This window comes from Peromyscus leucopus, chromosome 15 (genome assembly GCF_004664715.2).
Source record: "Peromyscus leucopus breed LL Stock chromosome 15, UCI_PerLeu_2.1, whole genome shotgun sequence".
Classification (NCBI taxonomy): domain Eukaryota; kingdom Metazoa; phylum Chordata; class Mammalia; order Rodentia; family Cricetidae; genus Peromyscus; species Peromyscus leucopus.
In genome coordinates, this window is record NC_051076.1 from 32,817,198 (window position 1) to 32,845,109 (window position 27,912).

A 27,912-nucleotide genomic window follows, 5' to 3' on the forward strand; every position below is an offset into this window, starting at 1 on the left:
TGCTAACAGCTGTCCCTCAGAGAAAGAAGCCCTCCAGAGAGGAGAAAGCGTGGCCGCTCTCTAGCTGGAGCTTCTGGTCATTTTCCTGGGGTCCTTGGCCCCGGGTGTGGACACACCAGCCTGAGGTGAGTGTTTGTCCTCTCAAGTCTGCTGTGGTGAGCTGGAACCCAGACTCAAGGGAGTGCCAGTCTGCCCTGAGAGTCAGGCCACAGCCATGGCTGGGACCATCGTCGGGGACTTTTTGTGCCTTAATAGGCTATGGGAGGGTACCTCGGTCCAAGGCCTTGACTGACACAGTGTCCCTGAAGGGGGGCCTGCTGTCCCTTCGAGTAAGGATAAAGGGTGTGCACATCTGTGTAGTTGGAAGGGGGTCCATGAGAGTCCTTTTTAGTCTGTGGAATCTGCTGTCTTTTTAACCTCCTGCTCTACAGTTGAGGTAAACTTCTGCCTCTCAGCGACTCACTTCCATGAAAGGAGACGAACTGTCACTTCATGGTGTCCTGCTAACCGATAGCTGGGCTCCATCTTATTGGTTTTCCTATAGGTCCTTTACCCACTGGGACATTAGCATGCAGAACCCTCCCCATTCTCAGGCCACCAAGGTGACATTGGTGACACACCCCCTCCCCCCCTACAAAGCTCTGGAACTTGATGGCTTAAATCTTTCCTGCTAAACAGATAGAAGCTGAAGGCTGTCATGGCGACTGGTGGAGACCCAGAGGAGGAGCAGGTGGTTCCAAACGAGGAGGATGAAGCCGATGTGAAAGCCATACAGGCCCGCTACCTCCGGAGTCCCTCCCCTAGCCAGTAAGTAGGCCATACTGAGCTTCAGACATGTCGCTCAGCAACGGTGAGGGCCAGACATTGGTGTCTCCAGGATCTGTGCTACCGTGGTCTGGCAGGGTGGGGGTGGGGCGAAGACAGTGCACAGGGAAGGACCAAAGGCTTCTGGGAAGTGCTGTGGCTGGCCTGAACCTGGGAGTGGGGAATTTGGCAGGTCGACCTACAGGGTGTGCTTGATTCACTGGGACCAGACCGGGGCTGGGTGAATGCTGAGACGTCAGAAAGTGTAAGAGGAGAGATGAAGGAGGGAAGAGGCCCATGGGCCAGGCCCCGGTGCTCAAATAATTTTGCTGCTTTCCAAGGGATAGAAACACCCTGGGGCAAGTGGCAGGATGCCAGTGCGGGAGATAGACATCACCTAGAAGAGCCCTCTGCCCTCTGCCGTGAGTCATTTCAGTCCCATTAAGAGCACTGATGATTTAGGCTGATGTGGGCTGACAAATTCATGTGACTCTCTAAGAAAACACAGGGGACTAGAGAAATGCCATTGGGCTGTAGAGATGATTCACTGGGTAAAGGCGCTTGCCGCCAAGGCAGGCCACCTGGGTTGGATCCCCCACAGTCCACACAGTAGAAGGATGGAGCTGACCCCTGCAAGTTGTCATCTGACCCCCACATAGGATCCGTAGCATACGTACCCTTCTCCCAACACACACAGAGATAAGCAAGTGTAACTTTAAAAATGAAAGAAAAAGAATCCGGGCGTGACGGCACATGTCTTTAATCCTAGCAATTGGGAGGCAGAGGCAGTCTCTGAGTTTGAGGCTAGCCTGGTAGATAAAGCTAGATCCAGGACAGCCAGAGCCACACAGAGAAACCTTGTCTTAAAGAAAAGAAAAGAAAGAAAAAGAAATGCTAAAACAACAGCGTATGTGCCTGTTTCTTCTGCCATGATTGAGACGTGCCTTCTGAGCCGAGCTCTGTCAGCAAATGGTGTGAAGAATCCCTAAGTTCTTGTCTCCCTGTCAATCAAAGAGAAGTCTAACTACAGTATGTCAGGGAACTCTGACCTTTCTCCATTCTTCACCCGACACTCGGGACTGAACCAGAACTGTTAATCCCACCGGTGGTGAATAAGACCACTCCCACAATTTAAAGCCAAATTTGAAGAAAGCTTTGATTTAATACTGGCCAGGTTGATGGACTCTCTGGCCAGGTCCATCTCTGGTTTCCCAGAAAAATGACCTGAGTTACAATTTGCCGTGGCTTAAGTATTTCCCATCAGGTCCAATCAGGGGCAAGCATACATCCTGATGCATTTCCTGCCAGTGAACCTCCCGCCCACATGTGGTCAAGCACATCCAGGGCAGATGGGTCAAACAAACTTGTTTAGGGGAGTGAAAACATGTGGCTTGTTATATCCCATAAGCGATAGCCACCAGCATTTCAGGAACTGTCTGTCCTCGGGCAAGAGGCTTGCGGATCAGGGATATGTTTGTTTCATGAATCTCTTGGGCATAGTAATTAAAACTTACAGTGTAACTTTGGCTCTCTCAGAACTTTTGGGCATGGCCTCAATCCTGAGCTGTACCCCTAGCTTTTGGAACCTTGACTTCTAAGCAACCCTTCTTGACCCCAGTTTGCCTGAGTTCTCCTGGAGTCTCCCTCACTGACCTCTGCTCAGTGTTCAAAGCTCCCTGTTGGAGAAAGATAGCTCATCAAGGTGAGCTATGAGCTTTGGGGTGGTCCTAGCCCTGTGAGCTCATCACACATGGGTCAGGCATTCAGTCCAGAAGGGGCTTGGAGACTTCCCATTCGGCATCATGTAATAGCACTATGTTTGCACCTAGAAAAAGCTATTCGAGCTAGAAATTTAAGATGTAGTTGTATTCATCCACACTTCCTGTCTCAGTCAGGGTTTCTATTGCTGTGAAGAGACGCCTTGACCGTGGCAACTCTTATAAAGGAAAACATTTAATTGTGGCTTGCTTACAGTTTCATTAGTCATTACATTGGTCCATTGTCATAATGACTGGGAGCATGGCAGCATGCAGGCAGACACCGTGCTAGAGAAGTAGCTGAGATCTTGATCTGTAGGCAGCAAGAAGAGAGAGATGCTGGGCCTGCTTTGGGCTTTTGAAACCTCCAAGCCCACCCCCAGTGACGCGCTTCCTCCAAAAAGGCCACACCTCCTAATGCCTCTCAAGTAGTGCTACTCTCTGATGGCCAAGCATTCAAACATATGAATCTATGGTGGCCATTCTTATTCAAACCACCACACTTCCCCAAGGCAAAGGTAGCTTTGTGTGTGCTTGGTGTGTGGAAGTCCTGTGCATGCCAGTGATGCTTCTGGTAAACCAAACAGAGGTGCCCTTCTCATTCTGAAAAGCGCCACGACAGGTGCCTGAGCAAACAGACAGGAACCGAGGTGCTACTGTCCTCTGGGTCCACTAAGTAAAACACGGCTTCTAAAGTCACTGTGCTCAGTAGTACATGGTAAAGGGTGTAAAACAGGAGCGTTTCCCACGGTGCTGTTCAGAGCCCACCAGCTGGAACTCAGCAAAGCCCTACTTGCTTGCAAAAGGTGGTAGGTCCTGGGTTCATGGGCCCAGGGAGAAGAGGAAGTGAATTTGTCTATACGAAGCAGTCCCAGCCACATACCCCTTCCACATCACCTTTGTGCCCAAAGCCTGTCTCAAGCCTGAATGCAGCACCCCATAGTCTCTCCAGGATGGTGGGTAGGAAAGTCTTCATCCTAGGAAAGGAGAGAAGACGCAGCTGTCCTGTTCCTGGTGAACATGGTTACTCCAGAAGTGAAGGAATGTATTCTAACTGGGACATGCCTCCTAAGAGGAATTCTTCCCTGCCACTCCCCTGGGCCTCTCGCTCGCTCCACAGCAGGGCTCTGTATCCTCTCTTTGTTCATTGTCTTCCACTGCCACACGTGAAGTGGGTGGGAAAGGGAGACTTCCTTGAAGGCTGAATGGCTTTTGTAAATTATGTCTTGCACCTGAAACATTGGAGCATATGCCACCCCAAAGTTCACACTTTGTTTGAAAATAGGATCCCGTCAAAAACTCGGTAGATTGTGATCTGTGTGCCCCGGACAGCTCCATTTCAACCCTCATTTGTGTCTTCTTTCCTTGTCTCAACCTGATGACGATGATCTTGAATGATTACCTGATACTGTACATTCGGGTAGAAGTCTGGAACATGTTGTGGTTTCCAGTGTGACTGTTAGAAAGTGCTACCAAAGAATCCATAACTAGTATGCAGCTAGCCAGGGCTAATGGAGAATTTATTAAGGCAACTCCACGTAGTTAAAAGGAAGGTTTATTTTGGGGGGTAACTTACAGCTAGTAAAGGGGTTGGTTACCTGATCTGGGAGAGGGGAGGTGCAGTCCAACTGAGTTCTCTGGAGAACTCTGTTCGGTCTACCATCCAGCATCCAGGATCACCAGGAACCAAGAAAGCCAGCACATCTGGATCTTGGGTCTTAAGGGCTCCCATCTTGTCCCCACCTCAGGAGCCGGTCATAAGTAGGCATGAGAGTTACCGGAAGCCTCACTGGGAGTAGTACTTCAAGGTCAAAGCTAGAACAGCTACCCACTACAGAGGGCAAAAGGCAAGGGTCAAATATAATCAGCAAGAAAGGAAGAAAGAAAAATAAGGAAGAGGGGAATAAAACATACAGAAAAGGTAAGAAGGAAAAGCAGAATGTGGGTTTAAAAGGAAATGAATGCATAATTGCATTAAATTTGAATAGATCAAATATTCCAATTAAAAGAGCAAAATTATCAGACTCCCTTTTTTTCAAAGCCCGTGTGCTGTTGGTGACTAGGATATACAAAGGCTAGCAGGAGAAATCTTATGTTTTACTGATTGCTCATAGCTTCAGAAATCAGTGACATGAAAAAAATGAATCGTGTTGATAATTAGACACCTGGAAGGGCACAGTGGCGTGAGCTTGCCTTTGGTCTGGGATGTCTGAAGCCTGAGCTGGAAGTATTGGAAGATTAGGATGACTTTAAGGCAAAGGGTACCTCAGAAGGTGGGGCCGGGTGTCATGAGAATGTCTCACAATCGTCATTTTATGCGGTGACTAACTGGGCTTGGTGTTCAGAACTCCTGAGTTTATCTTCCTCTGCAATTTCTCCATGTGGGCCATGCTGGCTGCTAAAACTGGGCTGCAAAATCCCAAGAACTGTGTTCCAAAGAACAAGACAGAGTGTTTGAGTTTCTTTATATCTAGACCACAAGACACACATCTCTTCTGCTATACTTTACACACACACACACACACACACACACACACACACACACACACACACACCACAGAGTTTCAAAGGGAAACAATAAAGACTCAACACTCAGTCAAAAGAGTTTTATGGTTGCATTATGAAGAGAACAACTAGGAGAGGAAATACTGTGGTCATCTCTGGACGATAAATACAGCTGCCACAAGGATCGACACAAACAGAAAACAAACCAGTGAAGCCCCTTGATTCCAGACAAGGCAGAGTTTAAGATAAGGATGCTAGAGAAAAAGAAGGAAATGCCACAGTGATTGAAGGTTCAATTCACCAGGAAAACATAGTCATTTTAAATACCTGTGACCTAACCACATAGCCTCGAAATGCATAAAGCAAGAGCAAAAACAAAACAAAGATCTAGGCAGGAGGGGTAACTCAGCAGTTTAGAGCACTGGCTGCTCTTCCAGAGGACCTAGGTTCAATTCCCAGCACCCACATGGCAGCTCACAACAGTCTGTAACAGTCCCAGGGGACAACATGCTCTTCTGGCCTCTGTGGGCACTACACACATCTGGTACATGTACATATATACATATACATAAAATTAATTAATAAAAATCTGACAGAAGAGAAAAAATTAATTTTCACAATTTTAACCAAATATTTTTAAACCCATGTTATTAAATGATAGAATGAGATAAATAAATTATGAAGAATACAGATATATTCAAACAAATTAACCTAGTTGGCATTTATAGAACATATATGTGTATGTATGTGCATGTGTGTGTATGTGCATGTGTGTCTCTGTGCCCAACAATTTCAAGATATTCACTCTCATCATGGTCATATAGAATATATACTAAAATAGGTCAATTAGTGGGCTAGGCATGGACCAACAAATTTCTCTGATCATAGTTAAATTAGGGTAAAAAAAAATCAGTAAAAAACCCAAAATAAATTTAAACCACAGTTTACTACTACATCATGCTCCCCAGCATATCTTACATTTTTGGTTGTGAGCCTAGCCTTTCACGGCCGAGCCATCTCTCCAGCCCTCACCGGCACATCTAAAACGAAAGGCTGCTGTTGGCGATGTTAAAGAGGGTGTGAATGAATGGGAACTCCCCCGCACTGCTGGTGAGGGCGTGAACTGGCAGAACCCTCAGGAGCTTTTACACTCCGTCCACTGAAGTTCAGTGTGTCGGCTCTCCTCGGACACAGCAGACTCACTCTCAATGCGTCCGAACAAAAGCAAGAAAAAAATGTGCACTGGAATATGTACTCAAACGTGACAAGCCATCCAGTGGACGCTCGGCTGGATAAGTGAAGTCGTGGTACACAAATGCTGCCCTGGAGAACTTGTGTTTTATTAACTGTCTCCTGGTGTGGTTCGGCTTCTCCCATTGTTGACTGACAAGGCAAATAGCAAGAGCACACAGAGGTGAGGGGAACCACTGGGATGGGGGGGGGGAGGCCCGCGGGGAGGAAGAGCCACACTGTTTTGTATCAAGTCAGCCTACCACAAGGCAAGAGCACCTGCTGATACCGAAATCGCACCTGCGTGGGACCCTTAGCTCTGAAGCAGCCAGCCCCCCTCCCCAGGTAAAACTAGCATGAGCCGGAAATACAAGGGGACTAAGCTGAGCATCCTTCAGACGCGGTCCAGCATCCACAGCCGATTTCCTCGGGTTCTCAGTGATTGCTGCTGAATCCCGCTGGTTTTGATGCCCCTCATGGTTTGTGTCCACTCAATACGACTTCCTGCAAGCAGGTCTCCAATCAGCTACCGTTTTCAGGCATCTTCAAGGAAAGCACTCGGATGATGGCATGCCATGGGTTACACTGTCGTGCCATGTCATCGCGAAGTCTGAAGTGTGAACTATTACTGTGTTTGACTATAAGCACAGGCGTTTGAGCTGGCAGTCCCACTGCATTGCATAGAATGAAGCTGAAAGCCAACCCCATGAGTGCATTCAGTGCGTGTGGTGGTGGTGGTGTTTGGTGGTGGTAGTGGTGGTGGTGTGTGTAAGTGAGTGTGTGTGTGTGTGTGTGTGTGTGTGTGTGTGTGTGTCTGTGTCTGTGTCTGTGTCTGTGTCTGTGTCTGCATCTGCGTGCATGATCATGTATGGGGATAAATGTGCACCTGCATCTAAAGGCCAGAGGTCAACCTCTGGTGTCATTTCCCTATGCTCCACGCACGTTGTTATTGAGACAGGCTCTCTCACAGGCTGGGAGTTCACCCACTAGGCTCTGCTGGCTGCAGTGTGAGCTCCAGAGATTCTCCTGCTTATTCTTCCCAGTACTCACGTTATAAACATGTGTACAGTGCCAGGCTTTCTACACGGGTTCTGGGGATCAACTCAGGTCCCCATGCTTACACAATAGGCACCCCACTAACTGAAAAGACAACTCCTGACTAGGAGAAAACACCTGCAGGTTACTTATCTGACAACGTATTTATAGCTAGAATATAGTTCTTTACACCCGAAAAATTCAAGAAATATATTTTCAACTCTCAAAATTCAACTTAAAACAGACAAGAGATTTGAAAATATGTTTCCCCAAACATGATATACATATCACCCACAAGCACGGAGAAATTGGAACTAAGTCCATAATGAATTACCATTACAGATCTAGTAGAGTATCTGAAATGAAAAACACTAGCCGCCCCAGCTGTTCATGAGGATGCAGCAACTGGAACAATCTTAGGCTGGAAATACAAAGTGCAGTCATTTCACAAACCATCATTTTCTTCAAAATTGCATGTATTCCTGCCTAGAGACCTGGACCTGTATAGTCCAGCTGTTCTAGTTATGAAATGAGACACGAAAGCTGAGCTTCATGTAAAGAATTGTACATAAATGCTCATGGCAGCTTTTTCATAAGAACTTAGAAGTTAGAAACAGCCTAAAAATCTACCAACAAGTGAGTGAATAACCACATTGTGGTGCTCTCATAATGAGAATACTATACGGCACTAAGAAGGCATGAAGTATTAACTCAGACAACATGTGGATGGATCTCACAGTGAAAACAGTCAGACAAAAATGAGTGCACACCCTATGACTCCATTCTTAGAAAATTCTAGAAGTTTGAACTCATCTCTATTGGCAGAGAGCAGCTCAGGGATTCCCTGGAGAGCACAGGGCAGGGTGGGGGTAAGGTGGAGGGCTTACACAGGACCAATGCAGCAATTTGGAAGGATTGATAAGTCGAACCCTAGTGCTCCCAAATGGAAACACATGCCAAACTCACCACACCAATATGTACATATTAAATGTGTGCAATTTGTACATAAATCCTACCACAAATAATTCTACATTTTTTAAGCCATGAGAGCAGGGAGGACCCATTGTAGTAGGCAGGATAGCACCATGGAAAGAACTTGGATGTTGTTGGAACCAAAACTCAGATGAGATCTGCTCTTTAGCATCTTAGCCACGAGAATGTGCTATGCAAATAACAACCAGGAATAGTCTTTTTCTCAGTGATTGAGACGAGACAATACAGCATATATGAACACATTTGAGATACTTGATAAATGGTGGTCTAGTTCACTTTTCTTCCAAAGAGGAAGCCCTTTCAGTTATCCACAATATTAATAGATTTTTCTTGCACACACTCCGGTGGGGATATCCCATTTGTCTAACTCTGCTGAAAGCAAATGCTATGTTCTCATCAGCAGAGCATTGCTTCTGGCTCTGGATCCCCATCCTGAACGGTTTTCCCTGAGACTCGGTCCCTCTTGCTTTATTGCTTTAGCTCAGTGTTTGATTCTTTCTAAAATATACAAACCAAGATAGCAAACAGCTCTCCAGCAGATTCTTCGTGGTATGTTTGTCAAGATAGGGTCTTACTATGTGGCCCAAACCGGCCTCTAGTTTGCTGTTCTCCTGTGTCAGCTTCCCAAATGCTGAGATTACAGGAATGCATCACTATGCCCAACTGAATAGTTTTTGTACTTGTTTCCTAGGGTTGCGAACAAATTACGGCAATATGTATGGCTGAGAAGTCATAAATGTACTCTCTTGTAGTTTAGGAGGCCAGAAGTGTAAAACCAAGGTCACTGGGACTTGCTCCCTTTGAGACTTTAGAGGAGACACCTCCCTTGTCTCCTAGCTTTGGTTGGCTGCGACCATTTCTTGCCTCGTGGTAGCATTAATTCCAATTTCTACCCCCTCTTTGTCTCCTCCTATAAGGACATTGACCATTGGCTTTGGGTATCATCCTAATCTAGGGTGATTTCATCTAATTATATCACCATGATCCTTTATTTAAAAAAAAAAAATTGCAGGCACTGGGGTATACACCTTTGCAGGATAGGACACCCTCAACCCACGACAGCCCTAGATCCCACCCTAGCAGACAAAACTTTCCCATAAGACAAGCACAGTGCTTCATACAACTTCAGTGCATGGTCCAAATGGTCCCTATCAACCCAGCAATTGTAACTGTGTCCTGATGTGCAGTGTGCTTGTGGTCCTGGCAGGAAGTCTTCACATTTTAAGCCTCATCTGAATCTCATCCCGGGACCTAAGAACCAGACAAAAGGATGTAGACAATGGGCGGGCCCGGAAACCTCCATTTCTAACTGAACTGGACACTGGCATCAGACGCCTTAGGTTTCAAGCCAGCCCCTGGCAGCCAAACTCTCCAGGGGAAAGCCTGCAGCTAGAGTCATCTGTCTTCCAGGCAGAAATTTTTTCTTAAGAATTTATGAGTTAACAGTGCAATGTAAACCCCTGTCCAGTGGAGTAGCTTGTTGAGGGCGTCTCCCTCACCCACAATCTCCATTTCACCTCCTAGCTACCTGAAGAAATTGGGGTGTACATGGACCTCTGCCCATCTCTCCCCTATCAGCGCTTAACTGGCATTGTCCACAAAGGCCAAATCAAAAAGGGCACCCCCACCCGAGACTCCACCCCAATTTCTTCTGCAAGAGACTCATTGGCTGAAGGTGATTAGCTGCAGGCAGGTCTGGTGGGAACCTCACAGCTCCATTCTGTCACTAGGCTGCCCGGCCAGTGGTTTAGTGCATTGGCTTTCAAACTTCGTTGTTTATAATCTGCAGTAGAACAAACCATTTATATCACAACTCAGAGGTATGCGCTATACATATACATTTTTAAATTTTTTTCCAAACTACCCTTAGCCTCACATCGAATGGTGGTTCCCTCACTCCCTACCTCTGTCCTTCCGTTTTCCCTCTCCCAGACACAGGGCATAACCCCCTGAATTGATTTCACCATGCACAAATGGGCCACAGTCTGCAATTTTGAAAAACACAGGTTTAAAGAAAGCTGCAGCGTCTCCTGGTCTCGGCTAGGAAGTCCATCAAACTCCCCTTTATTGTTGTCTTTCAATTCGCCCTCAAGGCTTTTTCAGCCGCTGCTTTCCTGATCCTCTGATGAGGTATGTATCGATCCTAGATCCTCTTTTTTTCTGCCTGTCCTTCTGGAACAGCCAGCCTTGCTGCTTTCTAATCAGGGTGCGCATGTCGCCTCACTCCATCTCAGGAATACTGGTTGAGGCACAGATGTGGTCATAAATCAAAACCTCAAGGCTGCCATCTCACTGACCTTGCAAATATCAACAGGGCCACTGCTCAGGTCTCTCTCTCTCTCTCTCTCTCTCTCTCTCTCTCTCTCTCTCTCTCTCTCTCCTTTCTTCTTTTCCTACAATCCTGATTCTCTGCAGAATGCAAGGTCTTCTTCCGTTTTACACCCCCCTCATTATTAGACTTCATAAACTCTGTGCAGCAGAACAGTCTTAGGACTATTAGGTTCATATTTCCTCGCGGCGGCGGTGGACTCAGAAAAATATTGGTGTCCAAATCCCACACTCCACACTAAATAATGCCGAGCAACCAAGGAGAGATGTATTGGGGCTAGGGAGGAAATCTGCTTTCGCCTTCCTTGTTTTCCTGTTTTGAAGCTGACAACCATCACCAAAGTGGTGATCTTCCTGGTACCTTCTGGTGTTCGCTGACTCATTAGCCGAGTTCGATCTTTAAATCCAGGAGCAGGAATAACTCTCAGCCATTTCTGTTTTTAAATTTTAATTTCAAATCTTCCTTCAGCATCTCAGAGTTTTAGGTACATTTAGGACAGATCCTCAATTCCTACATCAGTCACTTGAAACCAAGCCTGAAAACTGGCTGCCGTGGCACATGTCTGTAATCCCGGAACCCAAGAGGTGGAGGCTGAAGGAGCCTGACGCTAACTTACGCTATCCAGAGAGTTCAAGCCAGCCTGAGAAACACAGTGAGAACAGGTGTTTTTAAAAAACCAAGCAGACGAAAGCACCAGTCCTCACAATCTGAAGGACCATCGTTTATGGGAACCGGTGTGATCAAGGTAGATGAAACCAGACCAAGATCACCAACACCCCATGCTGAGTTCCTTGTAGGGCATCTTTCCACATCAGACAAGTGAGGGCGCATCTTGTGTTAATTTCAGGGGCATCAGATTACAGATGTGAGAAAGCCCCAAAGGGGGTGCAGAGCCCTGGAGGCCCACAGTGGAATAAAGACAGACCGACCCTGTGGGAGAAATGAGGGAGGGGCTGTTCAAAGAAGACCCCTTTATAATCCTCACAGTGGTGCCAAAGTCCTCACCGTGGGTTTATTTTGTTTCATTACAAATATTAATTTACATAGGGCTGACCCTTAGCAAGTAAAATGATTAATATTTTATTAATACCAGTATAAATAATGTTATGGATAAATAATTAATAAAAACCCCTGCATAAATAAAATATTGTTGACATGGAAATATGACTCATACCATTATAAAAATTTTAATACTGGCTGTGATTTTGTGAAATGTGTGTGAAAACCAAGACTGCTATAAGCCCTGGGCTCAGCATGACCACAGATCTAGTATAGAGGCTGGGGTTACCCTGCCTCCATGTTGGCAATATTTTGCTGTTACTTCATACCCACAACATATGTGGGTCTGTCAATGACTTCGATTTGATTCAACACTATTAAGGAATGCCTTAGTATGTGCCCAAACTCACCTCTTAGTCCTTGGAATAACACTTTTCATTATTTAATTGTGCTTAACAAAATTTAAGAACTTAGATAATAACTTTATTTTACTTTAATTCCTTTCAAGCCAAGACTCTGGATAGGACTAAGTAAACAATCTGTTTCTTGAGATATCAGCTAGAATGGATGGTGGATCCACCACTGAGAGGCTTGGCATGGGCTGGAAAACTCAGCAGGGCCCTTGGGTAGTCAGACTCCATATATGGTGTTCTGTGACTTTTTCTGGGGAGACATGAACAAGTATCTACTTACCCCAGATAGGAAACCAGTAGCAAACCAAAATAAAGATACCACTAAAGTCCAACTTGGTGAATTAGTGAGTTTATTGGAGTTACTTACAGGAGCATGGGTGAGAGGTTACTTATAGGACCAGCTGCATCACCAAAAAGTCCACGCCAATGTGGATGACAACTTGTGAATGATATACCCCTGGAGTGGCTCTACTGCCGGTCAAGGGAGTAGACAGACCGCTCCTCCATCATAGACCAAGGAACTGGAGGCACTAGACCAGAACCTGAGAGAGGTACAACCTTCAAGGCCTACCTCCTGTGACCTACTTTTATCAGGTAATTCCCAAAAGTTCCATGACCTTCCAAAACAGCATCACCAACTAGGATCCAACGGTCCAAACATGTGAGCCCCTGGGGGAACATTTAGTTTTATACAGTAACTCTGAAACCATACATATTTGAAGATGCACTTTCTGTTCTTAAGGAGTACTTGAGGGTACAATGGGAATGATCTCAATGACCAATTGCTACTGGGAAGTCCTTGGGAGCTATGGCTGATAATGCCGCAGTGTGCTCTTCCTGGGGCTGCAAAGGCAGATCTGCCCACAGTCTGCGTAGAGCCACCACAGGCTACCGCTCTCTTTTAGCAAGGCATTTTTTGCTTACCTAGCCTCACACCGAGTACACTAGTCTCCCAAGGTTGTACTCTGGTGTCACGGGTACTTAACGGGAGAGTTTTTCTGGCAGTCAATTCAGTTTCATTCCCTTCTAGCTTATCTGAAATTCGCTCCATTCAATTCAGCTAGATTCTGCTCAAATCCATCCCTCTATGCATATTTTCACAAGTATTTTCTAAAGTACTTTCCTATGGCCTGGGAACCCGGGTGAAATTGCCTTCTCTGATGGACTCATCTCACTATTCCAACCTTAATGGTATCCGTGGCATTGGACAGAGCACAAGACTGGACCTCGAGGAGTACCACCCTGACGGCATCTTCACTCTGCCATTTGGACAATATTCTCAAGCTCTGATCCACTTTCTTCACCTATAAAACAAGAGTAACAGTTCATTCTACCTGGTGGGACATTGGTCAGGGTTATATTCCCAGTGGGCACTCAGAAATGCTATCTGTTAAATCTCCTCACTTTTTAAGTCACTCTGTTTCTAAAGGTAAGACCAGATGAGCGAGGAAATCCAACGTTCACTCATACCTGGAAAACCCCTCCATAAGAGGGGAGTTCACTACTGAACTTTACAGGATCCTAATCTTTGCTCTGCCCTAATTCTCCATGCTCCTTGGTGCTCCTTTTCATGACTCTGTTGAATTTCTTTCGAGAAATAGCTTTGATATTTACCCATGTTACTGTATTGATTCCTTGGACTCGGTCTGACCCGTGATCCTTTGAGCTCAGAATCAGGAATCAGAATCATGTCACCTCTATTGCCCGCCCATCTCTGTACGAGCAAGGAGAAGGTATTGGGGATGGAGGGAACAGTCTATCCAGTCCACCATTTCTGCAGACCCCTGTAGAGGCACATTTGGCGACATTCTCAGTAGTACCGATGGCAGAAGGGGTAGAACATTAGCACATGTAAGAGAGTAAGGCCTTAGGGTCAGCTCTCCAGCCATGGACATATACTCCTCTTTCTACAACCCAGACTACCACATCATTCCATGGCAACCCAGAACCAGAGGTGCTAACTCAGATTCCTATCGACGGGTACCCAAGCTGTCGAATACACATCACACAGCGTCCTCAAAACATAGTGCGGGCCTCCTTTTATCCCTCGTTGTTGGCCACACATAGCTAAAATCAGAACAGGTTTCTACTGTTGGAATGCCTTCGTGCACACGATGCTGAGCTTAGCCCACGGATATTCTTTCTCTTAGGTACTCAGTGGTCTCAGATGCAGAAACTGAAAGCATTTTCATGGAGCCCATTCATCTCTCCTCAGCTGTGGCTGCCAAACAGATCATCAACGAAGGTAAGAAGCTGGCATCTGAGTGGGCACAGGGAGGGCCTGGTAGCATCTGAAGACTCTTGCAGGGGGCCCGATGGAAGGGGCAGACATGCTTGCCCAGTGCTGCCCATCGCATTGAGGACAGCAGATCTGACCTGAGCAGGTCTGCCGAATTCACCTCAATAACTTGGATGGGGCAAGTGGAAATAATCCCATACCATGTGAACGGTTCTCTAGTCCATCGTCATGGAGGGAGGCAGCTCCACTCTGATCCCAGAACTGTCCATTCTGGTTTTTTTTTTGTTAACTTCAAGGGCTGTGAGTAGGGGTGAGTGTGGAGGGCTTGTGATAGACACAAACCTAAAAGCCCAAGAAATTGATAGGAATATGCAATACCCAGAGAGTTCTGTTCAAAGAGATGTTTACATTTAGATCTGTATCCATTCTGCTTAAGGGTAGTCTTCAAATTACCTTTGAAAGCTGATAAAGTGGGACCAGCGCAATGACTCAGTGGATAAGGGCCCTCGCCAGGAAGGACGGTGGCCCAAATTTGATCCTCTAATCTCACACAGTGGAAGGAAAGAACCGAGTTCTTTGACCTCCACCCGTGCACCTTAGTGTATGCGCCCTCCAACACACATACTCAGAAAAGGAGTAGTTATTTTAAAATTTTAAATTGATAAGGTAGGTTGGCATGAGGAAAATTAGGGTGATACAGGATAGGTAGTGATGTTCATATTTATACTCAAATTTTGAGCCAGACAACATACTATATTTCACTCAAGGATACCCATCCTGGTTGAAATGTTTTGGGGGTTTGGTTGTTTTGTTCCTCTAGGAAGTTTGGGCCAATCCTCTTTCACGATTTTACTCTTTCCAATTCTCCTACAACCTCTCCAGGTGGTCTGCCTCACTTCTGATGGGGTTGGTGAGAGCAAGGCATCGTTACTGGTGACAGAGGGCTCAGGTAGCTGGAATTTGAATTTAGGTAGAAGTTGAGTTTTCTGACATCTTGTCGGAAAGGCTCTGGGTCCTGGCTTGAGACAGGCTCAAGAGATCACACTTCCCACCCTCCTGGAATCTGGGACGTAAGAACCGTAGACAGATGAGGTCCGAGGGCAGATGAGAACCATGGACACTAGGACTTCAGTGCAGGGAAGCAAACATCGAATGAAACAAATAAACAAGTTAAATGTTTCTCAGAAGGTAGTCTCTCATAATTGACTCATCGAAGTTTAACATTTCCGCAGAGGGTTTGCATTCCAGATGTGATAGGGTGGACTATGTTAACATCATTCGTTCATTCACTTAGTAAATATATATGACCATCCACACTGTCCTGGGCACTGTGGGAGTTAAAGGCACGAAGCAGACATTCTTCAAGTACCCAAACACCAGGTCTAAAATGTTATCAGCCAGCATTACAGAGAAGTGAATGGCAGAAGCCAGCTTGAGTTTCCCCTCCCCCATACCCACTTGCAGTGAATCCTAAGCACAAGTCTAGACCAATACCATGGTCCTCCTGAGTCCTAAGTAAATCCTTCCTGGCAGATCCTCCTGGCATCCCATCTGTGCCAAGGTCCCAGTAGCTAGCTGGCCCAGACTCTCCCAAAGGGTGGGGAAGACTACGGCGTTCCTAACTCTTCGATACAAATGCCACATGTCCCCTCTAGAACTCAAGCCTCGGGGTCTCAGAACAGACACCGAGTGTCCAGGCATGCTGGAGTCTGCCGAGCAGCTTCTGGTGGAAGACCTGTACAACCGTGTCAGGGAGAAGATGGACGACCAAAGCCTGTTCAACACCCCCTGTGTGCTGGACCTGCAGCGGGCCCTGATCCAGGACCGGCAAGAGGCCCCTCGGAATGAGGTGGATGAGGTCTGGCCTAATGTCTTCATAGCTGAGAAGTGAGTGTGTTCATGGGGAGACCTGGCCCCCTATTCTTCTCCTCTGGGTAATCCCTGAGATGAAGTTCCTCTAGCTCACCAAAGGCCTCCATGGTTCCTTCCACCAAATGGCGCCTGCCTGGTCACTTACCCAGGCCTGACAGTGGAGAAAGGTTTCCTATCACCCTGCACACAGAGACCCCCCAGACAAAATGACCACACTCTCCTCCTTACCGTCAGTGCCCTCTAGCATAGCCTTGCCCTTCCAGGTAGCTTCCTGACACAGGTGTTTGCCAACTCCATCATCTCCACCACCTCACCACATCCTAATAACCAGAAAAGAGAATGTTAGGAATCACTGACAGTGCCCATGTGCATACGTGTTTAACAAAATATGAGAATGTATGCAATAAGTATAAGAATAGTGTATGTGTGCAGTATGATGCTGGTTAGGTTGTGTGTGTGTGTGTGTGTGTACGTGTGCACGCATGTATGTACATATTCTCATAAACCTCAGATTAGAAAGAAACGTGATAGAATGTTAAAAGTACCTGAGAGGAGGTTTTATTTTCTTCTTTGGGTTTCTTTTGAAATATCCAGGTCCCCTCGATGTTGTTTTTATAATGAAAAAAACTCAGTTTTAAGTTAATCAGTGGTTTCTGGAGTAAACACAAAAACAGCTCTCATGGTCCATCTCTTCAAGGTCTTGTCAGGGCATAATTGGTACCAGTAGGCTAATTTGTGAAACTAAGTTTTGCTGATTCATTGGCTACTTAATGAGATATCTTCCTGATGCAATTACCCAAGAGCCAGAATTGAAGGACAGAGGTGAGGACCCTGAAGCAGGCAGCATGGACAGAGCTTTGAACACCAGGTCTTGCACCCCATCATGGAGTGATCCGTTGCCCAGAAACTGATTCCCAGATCAAGTCCTAAGTGACCTTTCACTAGATGTGCAGGTCCAGAAGCATTTATTCCGTGGTCACAGACATCTCCAGATGTCCCCAGCTAAAGGCCTCTGTGGTTCTTTGAGCAAAGCTGTCCTCGGGGGCTCTTCAAATTGAGCTCTGCTTACTCAGTTACAGAAGAAAGAGCCCTGAAAACTAGTCTTATTCGGTCTTTTTCTCCTTTCAAGCCTTGAGCAAAAGCTCTTGAATTCATTTTTATAATCTTCAAACAGGAACAAAACTGCCCTCTCTACTTCTTCAGTTTATGATAAGGACAAAATAAAATGATGTGTGTGAGGGGATCTGGAAGAACACAGCATGTGACGCCAGAGTACAGGACTTCTGATTTTACTTATTTACTATTTAAAAAAACATTTTGTATGCATGCTTTGCCTGCATGAACATCTATGCATGCCTGAGGCCAGAAGAGGGATCTCCTGGGACTGGAGTTACAGGTGGTTATGAGCCACCACGTACGTGGGTGCTGGGAATAGACCCCTGGTCCTCTGGAAGAGCAGCCAGTGCTCTTAATCACCGAACCATCTCTCCGGGCCCCTAATTTTTCCTTTTATGCCATCTTTATGCTTTGATGCATGTACATTTCCAGTGTATATTGGTCTTCTCCTTGGCCGGTGCCCTGTCTCTTCTCTGTCTTGCTGTAGCCTAAAGCATCGGCCTCTCTTTATTAAAGCGTTAACAGTGAGCCCCAGACTGCAAGGGGCCGAGGAGGGAGCACTATCCCAGCTACATGCTCCCCATCATATACCGGGTCTGACTCTTGGCAACCACGCCCTGCCTCTCTCCCCAGGAGCGTGGCTGTGAACAAGGGCCGGCTCAAGAGGCTGGGCATCACCCACATCCTGAACGCTGCACACGGCACCGGCGTTTACACAGGCTCTGAATTCTACACTGGCCTGGAGATTCAGTACCTGGGAGTGGAGGTGGATGACTTCCCAGAGGTGGACATCTCCCGGCATTTCCGGAAGGCGGCCGAGTTCCTTGACGAAGCATTGCTGACCTACAGAGGTGAGCGGGTCCTGCAGGGTCCCAGCTGCTTTGGAGAGGCCAGAAGGGGGAATGGTATGAAAACCTCCTGATTGCCTGGAGGAAATCTGTCTTTGTGTGGTGGCTTTCTCTGAAAAAGGAAAGAAGGCTCAGTTCGTCCGGTGGGCGATTATTAAGGGCCAGACATGTGGTGAGTACGGTTCTCACGCTGTCATGAGGTGTAGCAGATATTACAGTAGGCAGCGAGGGCAAGGAAAATTAGAGAAGGAAAGAGGGAAGGGGGGAGGGGAGGGGGAGAGAAGGAAGGAGGAAAGGGGAGAGGGGGGATAGAAGGGGGAAGGGAGGGATAGAAGGGCAGAGGGAAGGGGGGCGGGGAGGTGGCCATGGTAAATGCAAGGCAGACTAACTAGGAAGATACACTGGAGGGGCAGGCTAGCTCCCTGAGGGTGCTGGGGAGACCTCACTAAGGACAGGACATTTGAGCTCCACGGGGAAGAGGAGCTAGCCTGGAGGAGAGTAGAAGGGCGTTCTTGGCTAAGGGAACTGTTAGTGTAAAAGCCCCAAGTTTGATGTGATCAGGAATCAAAAGACTGGGCTGGTTAGCACAGTGCATGAGGGCTGCATGTCAGGGAGGCGACAATGGGGAAGTGAGAGCGTCCACAGGATGAGAGGGCTTTGAGGTGATTGATGGCCTAGGCGCCACTCCCTCTGCCTTGGAGAATGGTCAAGTAGGAGGGGATGGAGCAGGACCTGGCTGCTGTGTGAGGCATTGTGAGAATAAACCAGAGTCAGGAGGAGTGCCCAGGGTCCTGCACACTTCTCCAGGACAGGCTGGTGTCCCTGCAAGGACAACAGCCTGACAGTAAAAGTGCAGGATTTGCTGTCCGGAGGCCCAGCCTGGAGTCCATTATTAGTTAGCTTTATGCCTGGACTATTTTCCTTGCCCAGAAAGCATAGTGTCCTTGTTTTTAACTAATGCTAAAGTTGCTGTAAGGAATAAAAACTTAGAAACAAGCTTATGTAGCACACTGCCTGCCCCATGACGAATGTCACCATCATAAGAAATAATACTGTTAGGGATTCCTGGAAATGGTATTGGCTGTCACCACCCATCACCAGGATTGGTAGCTCCTACTGGAAAATACCCACCCACACAGAATATGTGTGTAAATTTTATTACACACACACACACACACACACACACACACAGAGAGAGAGAGAGAGAGAGAGAGAGAGAGAGAGTTCTCTTTCATTCTTTCTTTTGATTTTTTTTTTTAAACGCTGGGATTTTTGTGTTTGTTTTAGAGACAATGTCTCACTCTGTAGCCTGGACTATATTATAACTCATTATGTAACCCAGGCTGGCCTTCAACTTGAGGTAATCCTCCTGCCTTAACCTCTTAAGTGCCAGGATTACAGCCATGAGCTACCAATCCAGTTTAAACTTACTTTTAAAAATCAGGCCTTTTCATCTCTGTGGGGTTGAGTGTGTCGATGTCTGTTGCAAGGAGGCTTTTGTTCCTTTGCTCCCCTCAGTCAGAGGCTCCCCTCAGTCAGGGGCTCCCCTCAGTCAGGGGCTCCCCTCAGTCAGGGACTCCCCTCAGTCAGGGGCTCCCCTCAGTCAGGGGCCAGCTTCCTGTCAGAAAGGGCTGGAAAGCAAACAGGCCATGGGCTGTGCATGCAACAGGTGGCCATCACAGCAGGAGAGTATGGATGCCGTAGCAAGCAGGGAGCTTTGGCAGAACTTAGAGCCAAAGCTAGAGCAGGCCTGTGAAGGAAGAGGATGCTGCCCAGGAAGTTTCCTACCTTTGGCTTATGAACACGCCTAGCTTCTAGGATTCATGCACCAGTGCAAAGCTGAGCATTAACGCCACATAGGCCAGTGGTTCTCAGTCTCCCTGTCGCTGTGACCCTTTAATACAGTTCCTCAGTTTGTAGTGACCCCAACCATAAAATTATTCCATTGCTACTTCATTACTGTAATTTTGCTATGGTTATGAATTATATAAATATCTGATATGCAAGATATCTGATATGCAACCCTTAAATGGGTTGTGACCTACAGATTGAAAACTGTTGGCTTAGGCTAAACCTTTGGGAAGCCTGGTCCCCACCTTGCCAGGGCCTTTCCTGTCCCCATTCTGGCATTGAACCAACCACGTCCTACGGGTACAGGCATCAGGACTGTGCAGAGGTGGTGGCTGCCACCTTAAGGTAGGTCCTACTCGGAGGCAGAGAAGTAAATATCAGAATTCCCCCGGAGTCTTTCTTTCCTTTACTCTAGGATGGGTTGGAGGAAGGAACACCGATATTCATCATAGTGACCCCATGATGGGGTGTTGCTGTTTACATTTTACAGACTGGGAAGTTGAGACTCCTAGACAGGTCCTTTGGCTTTGCCTCTGGGATAATAAAATTCCCTCTGCCCAAGGTCATGCAAATGTGTGTAGTCCCAACACACAAGAAGCTGAGGATGAAGGATTGTCTTAACTTCCAAGCCAACCTCAACTATATAGCAAGCATCAAGCCAGGCATCATTACATACCAAGACCCTGTCTCAAAAAACTAATAAATACAATGCACGCGTACAGGGGTTGAAGGGAGGGTGGATTTTGCTAGTAAGTGTAAAACCAGCTCCAGTTCCTCAGAAAAGCACTATGCTGAAGCCAAGCCGCCAAGAGATACAGGAAAGAATTTCAAGACAGGACCCCAACATGGCGGGCTGGAGACACTAGACCTTGTCAGGACTCCTGGTTTCTGTGTTCTTTCTCCCTCTGTGTCAGGCAGGAAGGCTGCCGTTAGCTAGTCATCTGCCTCAGTTCTAACAGACTCTGGTCCTTTGTCTGCCTGCTGTGAGTTCCATCAACAGCAGCAATTGGATGGCTTCTGGGCAAGCACTTGTTTCTTTGGGGGTGTGGGGAGGTATGTTCTGAAGAAAGGGGGGATTATGGGTTGGGAGGATACAGGGCAAATCCACAATTTAATAAAACACACTGAGGGGTAGAGAGGGTGCAGACACAGTCGAACTCAAGCCTTGCGCCATCTCCAGGAGCACTCTTTAATCTTTGAAGCGGGGCTCTTCTCCAGATGGTCCTTCCACCCACCAATCAGCCCAGTGGCTGAACAAAGTGATGACTGTGTACATTGGCCACCTTCCTGGAGCCATTTTATCGATAGAAAGTTTTCATCCTGTCAGCGAGGCAGGGACAGAGGCACAGCTCCACGCGGTTACCCGGGTTACATCAGCCCGAGGTGTTCCCTTAATCTTTTGGCGCTCTCCACTGAGGTAAAACCAGATCCTTGACACAAAAGGATTTCAGGATGAGCCATCATGAAGCAGACTTGGTGTTTATTAAAAGACATTTTTTAAAACACATTTCAAACCAGGGGTTGATAGAAAGAGGGGAGCTTAAGAAGACAGTGGGGTACCCCCGAGAGCACGGGCATTGGCCGCTCTGATGGAGTGGCCCTTGGCTGCCTTTACAATAGCCAGGCACACCGTTCTGGTAGGGTTCTGAGGCTATTATCTTTAAAGGGTTGCTAACCTAAATGAGATCACAGGGTGGTTCCTGAAGGGCACGCGGCAGGATTGCAGTTGATAAGGTAAAACTCGAGATCCCAGGGATGCCGGAAGTTAAGTGTCCTCGATATAAACAAAGTGAACAGACCCCCAGAAAATGTCTGGGAGAGGAATGACACCAATTCAAGGTCATATACATTCAGCTTTTCAACCTAGGTCATTGCTATTTTAACATAAAGTGTCCACAGATGAAAGGGATGTTGTCGTTACGTGGGTAACCTTCACAGCACAGCTAACAGTGCTGGAACGCTTGATCTCCACTGGCGAGAGGCTTCAGCGAGGGCTCGTCTCCATCCCCGTGGCCCCATAATTTCCCCCGTCTTTCTACCTTGCTTCAATAGCATAGTTTTACTCCATTATAGAGGGTGCTCCCTGGAGTTGTGCTCAGTGCCTCTTCCCTGGTGCTCTGGATCGAACCCAGGTCCTCTCAAATGCTAGGCAAGCTCTATCCCAAGTGCACCCTTTGCCTGGGCCTTGCACTTTACAGAGAAAAGAGAAGAATCCTGTTCTTGCTGTAGATGAAGGGAACAGAAGCTCCAAAGCCCATCTCACCCCCCCCCCCCCGGTCCTCCAGACTGCTTCCCTGAGGTTCCGCAGGGGAGTCCCCAGAGACGAGAGCACAGCATAGGAAGACTTGCCCCACTCCAAACCTCCTTTATACCAGAATGAGTCGAAACAGGATCTGATGCCCTTATGAGAAAGACTAGGCAGTAATGTCCCGAAAGCGACCTGGCCTGTCAAGGGATGAGTGTGGGATCTTGATACTGACAGCAGGAGGTTGTGACCTGGCCGGATGGTTAAGGAAAGGCCCTCAGTGAGGCACAGGTGTGGCAGGAAGGGCTAAAACGGGGAAACAGAGGCCTTTATTATTTTGACTCTGCTCAGTTACCTCCCTCTAGTGGCTGCTGACGCCTGGCAAGAGCAGTACGGCAATGCCCTGGGTCCCTTCCAGTCTCCGTCTCTGACCTCCTCTGTGACAAAGACATGGCCTTGCTGGCGCAAAGATATAATAATAAAAGACTCATCCCCTATTCATATTATCAGATAGGACTCCTGCCGAGTTAGCAAACATCTCCAAAGGCTGTTGGCAAATAGATTGATGACAGGCAGGAAGAAGGTCTCCGGGGGTCTCGGGCTGCATTTTAAACAGCCATTAGAACGAAGGTACTGACAGAGTGTCTGTCACATTTATGAAAGATGCAAAGCAGAAGGGGAGGCCAGGGGACAACATGTCTGCTGAATGGTACAGCTGAGCCTTTCGGAAGCTTCTGTAGGCTGGAAGGACAGACTGAAGAGACCCAAAGTATCAGTAGGGATTTGTAATGTTATCTTTATGCTTCAAACATGGAGGAGGCATGGCTTAGTAGCAGGTGGACTTTGTTTTATAAGTTTCAGTTGATAGAGAAGAATTTAAGACCATTGTTTGACCTGTCTGTCCATATTGCAAACAACGCTTTGGATGGTTTGAGTGCCCCCTCCTAGGGTTTCCTGACCTAAAAGTTAATCCCAGTTTTTTTTGAGATAATAAGAGAGTGGGAACTTGATCCAACCGTAGTGTTTGAAGATGCAGCCTTTATGAGATGATGAGGGTTAGATAAGGTCATGAGGGTGGAGCCCTCATGATTCCATCCTGGTAGCTTTTAAAGAGGCAGAGATGAGGACGGACACACACACACACACACACACACACACACACACACACACACACTTCCTGTCCCTTACTCTGTGGTGCTCTACACTGCCTCAGGCCCCGCCAGCAAAGGCTGACATTAGATACAGCCTCCAGACCATGCACCTTCAAATCACAAGCAAAAATTAACTTACTTTCTTTATAGAGCAACCTGCCTTGGGTATTTCATTCTAATAGTAAAAGGTGCTTAGTACAGATGGTATGAGTGGAGGCTAGGTGTCCAAACATGTGACGCGGGAACTACCTACTCTATGTGAGTTGTCCTGTCCTGAAAACAAACTCCTCATCAAAAAAATAATAATAATAAAATGAGTAAGTTCAATGTTTTGATTTAATGTTTGGAGGGGAATGTCTACAGTCAGGAGGGAAATGCTTAAAGGACTCAGATTAGCCAGGAGGAAACCAAATATGATCATGACCTTTGTGAAGGCCTTGGTACAAAAGGTCTGGTCCGTACAAATGCTCTTCTTGTTGATTCCAGAACGTCAGTGTAGAAACACTGGCTGCCTATTGCTGTGCGTTACACTTTACCCTGATGTATGAAAGAATTCTCCAAAAGTGAGATGGTCCACTGTGCAGGGAGGAGTGTGTGTCTGTGGATCTGCGAGTCAACGAGGCCCGTGGCTGTCAGCATCCTGCAGAGGCCAGGTGGTGGGCGTGGCATCCGGCGTGGGCTGTAAAGAGCAGTTTCCAGTTTTTGCCCCTGTCCTCTGCCTCCTAACTTCCTTAACTTTCCCCCTCTTGGATGAGGAAGAGTTTGGGGGGAGAGAGTAGAAATGGACCCCGGTGCTTCAGAGGTGACAATAATGGGACAAGTGCCTGTGTGGCTGGAGCATGGACGGACACCAGAGTCAAAGCAAACACGCAAAGCTCGACACGTCAAAATAGCCCACCAGAAAAACAGCCCGAGGGAGCCGAGCAATCATGTCACTGTCTCTTGTGCTCGTTTTATTTTTAGGGAAGGTCCTGGTCAGCAGCGAGATGGGGATCAGCAGGTCAGCAGTGCTGGTGGTCGCCTACCTGATGATCTTCCACAGCATGGCCATCCTGGAGGCCTTGATGACTGTGCGCAGAAAGCGGGCCATCTATCCCAATGACGGCTTCCTAAAGCAGCTGCGGGAGCTCAACGAGAAGCTGATGGAGGAGAGGGAAGGGGAGTACGGTGAGGAGGAGGAGGCTGAGGAGGATGCCAGGAGCACACTGGGTGCCAGAGTGAATTCACTGACGGTGGAAGAAGAAGATGATGCCACCAGCCGCCTGAGTGGCTCCTCCTTGGGGAAGGTCAGCCAGGTCTCTAAGCCAGTCACCCTCATTGATGATGATGAGGAGGAGAAGCTGTATGAGGAGTGGAGGAAGGGGCAGGGCCTCCCCAAGGGCGAGGCTGCTCAGGGTAGAGGGGGCAGTTGCTCTGCCTCCTCTGCCCAGGATGGGGATGACTGTGAGGATGGGGATGTGGAAAGGATAATCCAGGAGTGGCAGAGCCGAAATGAGAGGTACCAAGCCAAAGGCCACCGTCAGTGGAGTCGGGAGGAAGAGGAGGAGGAGGAAGAGAGCTCCTATGCCAGCAGAAGGCGCAGGCACACCCTGAGCGAGAGTGTGAGCAGCCATGACATCCGGATCTTGAAGGAGCAACTGGAGAAGAGCAGCCAACGCCGCCGCGGAAGACGCGGCTCCGACTCAGAGTCCACAGAGAGCACCTGGGACATGTGGAACGAGAGGCTGCTGGAGATTGAGAAGGAGGCTGCCCGGAAGTACCACTCCAAGAGCAAGAGGGAGGAGATGGATGCGGACTCAGAGGCCGGGGGCAGGGCCCGAGAGGATGACGAGGAAAGTGTGTTGTCGGAGGCCAGCTCCTTCTACAACTTCTGCAGCAGGAACAAGGACAAGCTCACTGCCCTGGAAAGGTGGAAGGTTAAGAGAATCCAATTTGGATTTCACAAGAGAGACTCCGAGGTGGGGGACGGAAGCAGTGAGCACGGCACTGAAGAGGCAGCCGGAGAGAAGAACCTCTCTGATGTCAACCTGACAGCTTACCAGGCCTGGAAGCTGAAGCATCAGAAAAAGGTGGGCAGCGAGAACAAGGAGGAGGTGGTGGAGATGAGCAAGGGAGAGGATGTCACCTTGGCCAAGAAGAGGCAGCGGAGACTGGAGTTACTGGAGAGAAGCAGGCAGACCCTGGAAGAGAGCCAGTCCATGGGGAGCTGGGAAGCAGACAGCTCAGCTAGCAGGAGCATCCCCCTGTCTGCATTCTGGTCAGCGGCCCCCTCCATCAGTGCCGATGGGGACACGGCGTCAGTACTCAGCACCCAGAGCCACCGCCCTCACCTGTCTCAGCCTGCAAGCAACATGCCCCCCACACCCCTGCCTAACCTGCCAGTGGGGCCGGGAGACACCATTTCCATTGCCAGCATCCAAAACTGGATCGCCAACGTAGTCAATGAAACCCTTGCCCAGAAGCAAAATGAAATGCTCTTGTTGTCCCGCTCTCCCTCTGTGGCAAGCATGAAGGCAGCACCCGCGGCCAGCTGCCTGGGGGACGACCAGGTCTCCATGCTCAGCTCCTCCCTCAGTGGCTGCTTACCGCCTCAGAGCCAGGTGAGACCCAGCTCTGACGCGCAGTCTGTGCTGTCCTCCACCAGCTCACTGGCCTCCAGGGCTGAAGGCAGTGGGACCAAAGTGAGGGGGACCAGCAAGCCCATCTACAGTCTCTTTGCTGACAACGTGGACCTGAAGGAGCTCGGACGGAAGGAGAGAGAGATGCAATTGGAGCTGCAGGAGAAGATGTCCGAGTATAAAATGGAGAAGCTGGCCTCAGACAACAAGCGCAGCTCTCTCTTCAAGAAGAAGAAGGCCAAGGATGATGAGGACAGCGGCGTGGGTGACCGAGACGAGGACACAGACAGTGCCATCGGAAGTTTCCGGTATTCCTCCCGCAGTAATTCCCAGAAGCCTGAGACAGACACCTCCTCCTCCCTGGCCATCTCTGATCGCTATAGAAATGGCCACAGAGCTGGCAACGAGATGGATAGCAATATTAATACGTGGCTCAGAGGCCTCGGGACGGAAGAAAAGTCCCCTCCCCAAAGTGATTGGTCTGAAAGCTCCAGGGGGAGGTACACCAGGTCTTCCCTGCTCCGGGAAACTGAATCTAAATCTTGCAGTTACAAGTTCTCCAAATCCCGGTCAGAGGAACAGGACACATCCTTCCACGAGGCAGACGGCAACACTGTGAGAAACACCTCACGGTTCTCATCTTCCACCACCAAAGAGGGCAGAGAGATGCACAAGTTCTCCAGGTCCACATTCAGCGAGACTGCGAGCTCCCGCGAGGAGAGCCCAGAACCCTACTTCTTCCGCCGGACCCCTGAGCCCTCTGATGGGGAAGAGTCCCCAGGGCCAAGGCGCCCAAACTGGACCAGGCCCAGGGACTGGGAAGATGTGGAAGAGTCATCTAAGTCAGACTTCGCTGAGTTCGGGGCCAAGAGGAAATTTACCCAGAGCTTCACGAGGTCAGAAGAGGAGGGAGAGAAGGAGAGGACAGAACGCGGAGAGGAAGGGAAGTTTGCATCCGGGCGCCGGTCCCAGTACCGGAGAAGCACAAACCAGCAAGAGGAAGAAGAAATGGACGACGAAGCCATCATCGCTGCTTGGAGACGGCGGCAAGAAGAAACCAGAACTAAACTGCAGAGGAGGAGGGAGGACTGAGCTGAGTGAGGCCCATACTGGAGACACTGGGAACACAGAAAGAAGTCATTCAACGTAACATGAGGGAACACCTTACCACTGCCTGCCAAGGGTGGAGCAAGTGGACAGGATCTTCCTGACACGCAGAAATGCAAGTGCCCAAGAAGAAAGGGTCTGAGCGTACAGTCACAGGAAGAAGGAGGGAGCGCCTTCCATGTAAGGCCCAAATTCTGGACCAGCTGGCGCTTTCTGTCACCCAAGTCCCTCTAAGCTTTGGTGCTTCCCTTCTGCATTTGATAGTGTCCTTTGCAGAGCGGAGACCTGAGTCTGGAAAAGCCACCGAGGAAGACCGTGCATGCAGAGCGTGGTTCTATTTGCAGAGGTTTTGTAATGAGACCCAGGGAACCTACTCCGTAGCAGGTCTGACCCCTCCCTACAATGCTCCGCTGTGCTGGTCTCTTTTCAGTGTTCTGGATCTGCATTAAATTGGTATGTTGTCAAATAGTTCTTTGTTCTGGTCCTTTCTAACCCTGGTTGTTAGGGGAACCTCATTTGAAAAGACACACCTGGGTTTTCACGAGGCAGCCACACCTGTGTGCCGCTGTGTTCCATGAAAGCTGGGTCTTCAAACATCGCCAGGGTCATCTCATTACTAAAGAGAACAAAAAAGGATTTAGGCTATAATACAGCCAGCTAGAGGCCATACTAGAAAGCCTTTGAGAGAAACTAAGGAAATAGAGAACAAGTTTGCTCATATGAGGTAGAGAGAGGGTCCCCTTAGAATGGGAATAAAACAAGCGAAGAAGAGAGACAAAAAGATGCTCAATTCAAAGTAA

General features: G+C 48.1%; 1 protein-coding gene across 1 annotated transcript; it reads left to right on the plus strand.

Moving 5' to 3' along the window:
- Positions 1 to 27,580, plus strand: Styxl2 (serine/threonine/tyrosine interacting like 2). Its single transcript, XM_028864368.1, has 6 exons — positions 1 to 125; positions 679 to 807; positions 14,216 to 14,310; positions 15,960 to 16,191; positions 17,926 to 18,143; positions 24,351 to 27,580. Exons 2-6 carry the CDS (start codon positions 698 to 700, stop codon positions 27,095 to 27,097), a joined length of 3,402 nt encoding a protein of 1,133 aa, XP_028720201.1. The 5' UTR covers positions 1 to 125; positions 679 to 697; the 3' UTR covers positions 27,098 to 27,580.
- The last annotated feature ends 332 nt before the right edge of the window (positions 27,581 to 27,912 follow it).